General features: G+C 35.8%; 1 protein-coding gene across 1 annotated transcript; it reads left to right on the forward strand.

Moving 5' to 3' along the window:
* Positions 1-2,147: 2,147 nt before the first annotated feature.
* On the forward strand, positions 2,148-6,679 carry LOC149011185 (receptor-like protein 47). Its single transcript, XM_089162578.1, has 2 exons — positions 2,148-4,898; positions 6,046-6,679. Exons 1-2 carry the CDS (start codon positions 2,176-2,178, stop codon positions 6,677-6,679), a joined length of 3,357 nt encoding a protein of 1,118 aa, XP_089018704.1. The 5' UTR covers positions 2,148-2,175.
* The last annotated feature ends 489 nt before the right edge of the window (positions 6,680-7,168 follow it).

A 7,168-nucleotide genomic window follows, 5' to 3' on the forward strand; every position in this document is an offset into this window, starting at 1 on the left:
GGTTGTATAACATCCATAGATTTACAAAATCTAGGAATTTCACTTTTTTTCTTCAGTATTGGGTGAAATTCAAGAATGTCACCTAAGTATAAAATGGATGAAATTCACAGATTCACGCTTATACCACCCAAGTATAAAATGGTTAATTTTTTTAACCATGAATCTACACATTTGAAATCCATAAATATAAATAATTATTTCATTTCAAAGTCCTAGATTCATGTAACCAAATTGCCCCTAATGTTTTTATCTCCCCAACATCCACTATAAAAGTGTATGAAGGCACCAAACTAGAAGAAGATTGGGAAAATATATAACTTTATCCAAGCAAATATAAGTAATTCCATTGTTATCACTCTTTCTAAAAGAAAATCGATTTTCCATGTTAAAAGACAATCATCGTTCCATTGCGTATGAAAATTTGAAGACTCCAAAACACAAGGAAAGGCATCTTCCAAACTCTGTAATGACTTTCTCACACCAAAGAAGTCTTAAAGCGTTCCCATTACCCAAAAAAAGAAAAAACGTGTTTGCCCAGATGACTCGCCACTGACTAAGGGGTCATAAAGCGTTTGCCCAAATGCCCAAAGCATTTGGGCCCGCCACCCACTAAGAAGTCTTAAAGCATTTGCTTAGATGACCCATCACTCACTCCTAAGTTCTTCTTTTGTTAGTCTTAAAGCTAAGTTCACATTTTATATTCTTCAAGATTTGATTCTTAGCCTCACCCCATAAGACCCATCATGCATTTAAGGTCAAGGAAAGAAAGCAAGCAGCAATTAGATGCAAGCATTAGTTTCTTTTCTTCTCTTTTTCACTCTCTTTCGTCCATTATTAGTTTGCCTTTTGTCTTATTTGTTCTAATTCATTCATGCCTAGAGGCTTCCAAACTTTTTAAAGACTAGCACAGCAGAGTATATGGCATTACTTGGAATGATCCGGTCATTCTAGTCAATAATGTGTTGATAATCTACAATAAAACACATCAGAGTATATGAAACACCCTATCGAGGGTTGGAAATTGAGAAAACTATTTTTTTAATGGAATTTATTTATTTATTTATGAGCTCCACGTAATTTGTGATTGTAAAGCCATCAGCGGAGCACAAGGTGTTCCCGTAAGGGGAGATGATCCACACTCTACATCATCATGTAAACTCAGTTCTGACGACTCCAATTCCTCCTAACTCACACTTAGCCTGAATTTAAACACTAGTCTAATTAATGATTTACGGTGAATGAGGTGGTCAGTGCACATGAAACTTGCTCACTTTGATATAGTCATAGTTTCCCAAGTTGTACATGAGCTGTAGACTCCTAGTTGTCACTTTTACTCCTCTTTTTTCTTCACATCCACTAGAAAAGCGTGTAGCAGAAAAGTAAATCCATTGTTAAATCACTCTAAAAGAAACCTCGATTTTTCATGTTAAAACAAATCACAATTCCATTGCTTGTGAAAATCTGAAATTGAAAGCTCAAACCAACTAGGTACGTAAGGCATCTTCAACTCACTAGCTAATGACTTTCTCAACCACAAAAGTATTCTCATTGATTTTTTGTACGGCCAAAGAGTCAAGGTCAAAGTCACCGGCAATTATTTCCTTTCTTCTCCTTCGCCGGACCTCTTCATATTAAATAACCCCAGTGATTGAAACCCATGCAACGCGTATCCACTGATAAGATTCTTCTCTGAAACAGACTTTCAATTTGAAATATTATTTATATATGACTGACTGAATGTGACTAATCTTCATCATAATTTATTATTTCTCATATCATACCCATTCCACATTTCACGTTCAGGAAAAGTCTCCGTTCTTCCTAGACATGAGTTAGGCGCTTCATTAATATTCCATCTTCACCTTCTTCTCTTGTTGACCTCACCTCTATAAAGCATGTCAACTTCATATATCCTGTATTTACATACTATTTAATCTAATTATGATAATGGATCCAATTTGTGGTATGACTACCCCATAGATTCAGAAAATGGAAATAATTTATAATATATCCTGTATTTACATACAAAACGTTTCTATTAGGATTCTTCATAAGGATTGTCTCTCATGGTTTGTCTATAAATAAGTGGCAAGGAGAACTCCTTCATGCATCAATCGTCCAACATTTACAAAACCCAAACCTTTTTTAGTTCTTTGGAAGAAATAGAAAGGAAGCATGGGTTGGCAATTCCTTCTTTTCTTACTAGTTCTGTTTAAGACTTGTTTCTTTTCTTCTCCTTCTCCTTCTCCTTATTTATGTCTTCATGATGAGCACTCTGCTTTGCTTCAATTTAAGCAGAAGCACTACAATGTCTCTATAGACTATCCTACATCTCTCAACTCGTGGAAGCCAAATACGGATTGCTGCTTCTGGGAAGGCATCTCTTGTGATAATGCCACTGGTCATGTAGTTGGCCTTGCTCTCTTGAATACATTGCTTCATGGTTCTATCCATTCCAATAGTACCCTCTTCAATCTCCTTCACCTTCAAACGCTTGACATCTCAGGGAATAACTTTCAAGGCCAAATCCCATCTGAAATCTCAAACCTCACCAAGTTGGTTTCTCTTGATCTTTCTTACAATGAATTTCAGGGCCAAATCCCATCTGAAATCTCAAATCTTACCAAGTTGGTTTCTCTTGCTCTTTCTTCTAATATTTTTCAGGGCCATATCCCATCTGAAATCTCAAATCTTAACAAGTTGGTTTCTCTTATTCTTTATGGGAATAACTTTCAGGGCCAAATCCCATCTGAAATTTCAAATCTCACCAAGTTGGTTTCTCTTGATCTTCATGATAATAACTTTCAGGGCCAAATCCCATCTGAAATCTCATATCTCACCAAGTTGGTTTTTCTTGATCTTCATGGGAATAACTTTCAGGGTCAAATCCCATCTGAAATCTCAAATCTCACCAATTTGGTTTTTCTTGATCTTCATGGGAATAACTTTCAGGGTCAAATTCCTGATTACTTTTTCAAGGGTATGTTTCCCAATCTTATGTCACTATATTTGGGCAACAACTTACTCCAAGGGCCCATCCCTTTTTCATTGTTTCTTCTCCCGTCTATAAGTTTGTTGGACTTGTCCAATAACCAATTCGACCGAGTCATAAATGAGCCTCCTCCTGTTCACAACATCTCCTCTTCTTTCCTACAAGAACTTCTTATGAGTGGCAACCATTTGAAAGGAGAAGACCTAATGAGATCAATTTCAAAGTTCAAAGGTATATTTCAATACCTTGACCTTTCACTCAATGACTTTAGCTACTTAGAAGAAGATAAAAATCTTTCCTATGATGGTCTCCCCAGCAATAAGCATAGTGGTGACATCAATTTTGTCAGTGTTCAGATTTCTAACTTGAAGTTGGATTCTTGCAACATCAGTGAATTCCCGAGAAATTTCCTCAAGAATCAAAATCAATTATATAGTCTAAGCCTTTCTGACAATAGAATTATAAAATTCCCAGATTTCCTTAAGGATATCAAGGAATTGGATGATTTGTCTATTGCTAGTAATAGACTTGGTGGTGAGATACCCAAATGGATATGGAAAAAGAATTTGAGATATCTGAACCTTTCTAACAACGTGATCACAGGTTTGGAATTGCCATTACCTAATCACTCCTTCAACATGTTAGAATTACTTGATCTTCACTCAAACATGATACAAGAATGTCAATCATCTACACCATGCTCTCCCCAAACATTTGATAGGTATGATACTGAGGTTGTTTCCCATATCTTAGGGAGTCTCACTTCCCTTCTCTCTAAAACCGCTTATTTCTTTTCAATTTTTGACAACAAATTAACTGGAAAAATCCCTTCCTCAATCTGCAAAGTAAGAAATTTTGATATCTTGGATTTGTCCAAGAACAAATTGAGCAGCAGCATTCCAACTTGCCTCGGCAAAAGCAATATGGGGGTGCTAAATTTGGAAGAAAACAAATTACAAGGATCCATTCCTGATTTATTCAAAGATGAGTGCAATCTACATACCCTCAAACTCAACAAAAACAATTTGCAAGGAGGAATTCCAAGATCCCTAAGAAATTGCAAGTTACTCACCTTATTAGATATTTCAGACAACCAGTTGAATGGTACCTTTCCTCATTGGTTGGGAAATCTTGTTGAGTTGCAAGTTCTTGTTTTGAGGTCTAATAGATTTGCTGGTCCAATTGCTCAACCCGTCCAACCACATTCTCGTCCCTTCCCAAGCCTACATGTCGTTGATCTGTCTTTTAATAGTTTTAGTGGAGATTTACCATTGCAATACATTTCTCACTGGAAGGCTATGGTGTCTAACGACGATACGTCTGATTTGAATTATAGTACAAATTATGCATACTATCAAGACACAATCGTAATTATTGAGAAGGGAATATACTTGGAAATGCAGAAAATTTTAACCACCTTTACCACCATTGATCTATCCAACAACTTCTTTGTAGGAAAGATTCCCGATGCATTGGGAAATTTAAAAGCGTTGAAAGTGCTCAACTTGTCTGGAAATAGCCTAACAGGTCATATTCCATCTTCGATGGGAAAACTAAGGGGACTTGAGTCACTTGATCTTTCAAGAAACATACTCTCTGGAGAAATCCCGGTGCAATTAGCAAGTTTGACGTTCCTTGCAGTCTTGAATCTATCTTACAATGACTTAATAGGAATTATTCCACAAGGGAGCCAATTCAACACTTTTTCAAATGCTTCCTACGAGGGAAATGCAGGATTATGTGGTTTTCCTTTGACAGAGAAGTGCGGAGTTTTACCTCCCACAACAATTTTCCAAAAAGGAGATGATGATGATGATGATGAAACATGTTTACTCGATTGGAGGTTTGCGTTGGCAGGATATTGCTCTGGTGTTATAATTGGATTTGTTGTTGAACGAGAGTTATTGTGGAGAAAAAAGAGATGTTCTAAGTTCATTTCTAGGCTTGTGGTGTCCAACCAGAGCAAATGATCAAGGAAAACCAAACACCATAATAGAGGAAAGTGAATCCATTTCCATAGTGAAATTTCTTGTATTTGCTTTTACAATTTTGTTCTTTTATTATGTTTGTTTGTACTCATCTTTGGGTTCAGTAAGATTTTGAGCCCTCTTCAAATGTATCTATGTTTTATATTTTCTATGGAAAATTTTCAAAGACACCCACACCTAAACTTGCACTACAATACACTGTGTCAGTATATTACGTTAAGAATCATCATTTTTTGTCTTATAAATTCCAATCCCTTCCAAGAAGGGTGATGTCTACTAACGTGTTTCATATTGATTCACTCTGAGCTCCTAGCTTACCTTTCCTAAGTTTAGATCACATCCTTTGATGCTTCCTTACCACAAAATTGGGTGGGGTTGATGTGGGACCCACCAAGGCCACTTTAACATTTATTTATTATTATTATTCATATGTGAGTACCACACCAATTTTTTTGTGAAGAAGCTTAGGGGGAGTAGTCTGTGTTACCCCAACAGGAAAAGTGATCCACTATGTTCCCTTATCTACCTCGAGTAAGCTCCCTCTCATTGCAAGTCAACCTGGATTATGTGAAGCGTGGCTCTTCGTTTCACTTTGGAAAGAAACAATTTTCTACCAATTTATTTGAGATAATAAAGAGACTCCTTGATGTCTTCTTCATCCAAATCTCAGGTATTTCATATTCCATCTCTTTTTTGTTTGTTTTTTGGTTAATTCATTTTCTGTAAATTTTTTCCCGCCAAATTACACCCCATTGTTCATAGCATAATTAAGTAAACCCTGCATATATATATATATATATATATATATATATATATATATGGACTTGGTGTCTAATGAAGGAGCTATTTTAAGACCCTTGTTTACAAACCCAATAAGAGAGGGAAGAAGGTCACATGCTTAACAGGACAAGGTAAAGCCTCGCATAAAGTCCTATAGTTAGTGATGAGCTTGACTAAAGAGATCTACTCAAACACATCCAATTCATCCACTACAATAAGAGCATCACAAGGATACATGTTTGCAAGCCTACATGTCATTGATCTCTCTTTTAATAATTTTACTAGAGATTTACCATTGCAATACATTTGTCACTGGAAGGCTATGATGTTTGACAAGGATACATCTCACTTGTACTACCAAAGTGAAAATAGTTCTGCATACTATCAAGACCGGATTGAAATCACTGAGAAGGGAATATACTTGGAAGTACAGAAAATTTTAACCACCTTCACCACCATTGATCTATCCAACAACTTCTTTGTAGGAAAGATCCCCGATGCATTGGGAAATTTAAAAGCATTGAAAGTGCTTAACTTGTCCGGAAATTGCCTAACAGGTAAAATTCCATTTTCCATGGGAAATCTAAGTGGACTTGAGTCACTAGATCTATCAAGAAACAAACTCTCTGGAGAAATCCCAATGCAATTGGCAAGTTTGACATTTCTTGAAGTCTTGGATCTATCTGACAACAACTTAATAGGAATTATTCCACAAGGAAGCCAATTCAACACTTTTTCAAATGCTTCATATGAGGGAAATGCAGGATTATGTGGTTTTCCTTTGACAAAGAAGTGGAGAGTTTTACCTCCCACATTGACAATCCAAGAAGGAGATGATCATGATGATAATGAAACATGTATGCTTGATTGGAGGTTTGCCTTGGCAGGATATTGCTCTGGTTTATGGTGTCCAGGCTGAGAAAAAGGTGAAGGAAAATCAAATGCCACAATAGAAGGAAATGAATCAATATCCACAACTTGGATAAATTAGATTCGTTATTGCACCACGCAAAAATTCCCCCTTTGTGTTTTGTTATGTTTTTATGTTTGTGTATACTCATATTTGGTCTCAGTCAGACATTGTACCCCCTTTAAATGTATCTTTAATTTTTTGGAAAAAAAAAAAAAAAATTCTCTCTCCCCTATACTTACTCTATATTTACTCTTGTTCCCCTCTCATATGTTTCACCTCTCATTCCCCAAGAAAAAAAAAACTTTTACTTTTTCTTTTCCCATGATATTTCAAAATGAACAAATTATTCTTTGTTTTTACATTCTTAATTCTTTATATCTATTTTTCTTTATTTAATTCTTTTCCTTTTCTCCATCCTTTATAGGAGTCCATTATGCGTAATTAGATGTAACTTTTTTAATTTTTATACTTTTTCTCTCTTCCTATTTTGTTGGA

Source organism: Hakea prostrata, chromosome 7 (assembly GCF_041222555.1).
Source record: "Hakea prostrata isolate BN-2017 chromosome 7, UWA_Hpros_2, whole genome shotgun sequence".
NCBI lineage: Eukaryota > Viridiplantae > Streptophyta > Magnoliopsida > Proteales > Proteaceae > Hakea > Hakea prostrata.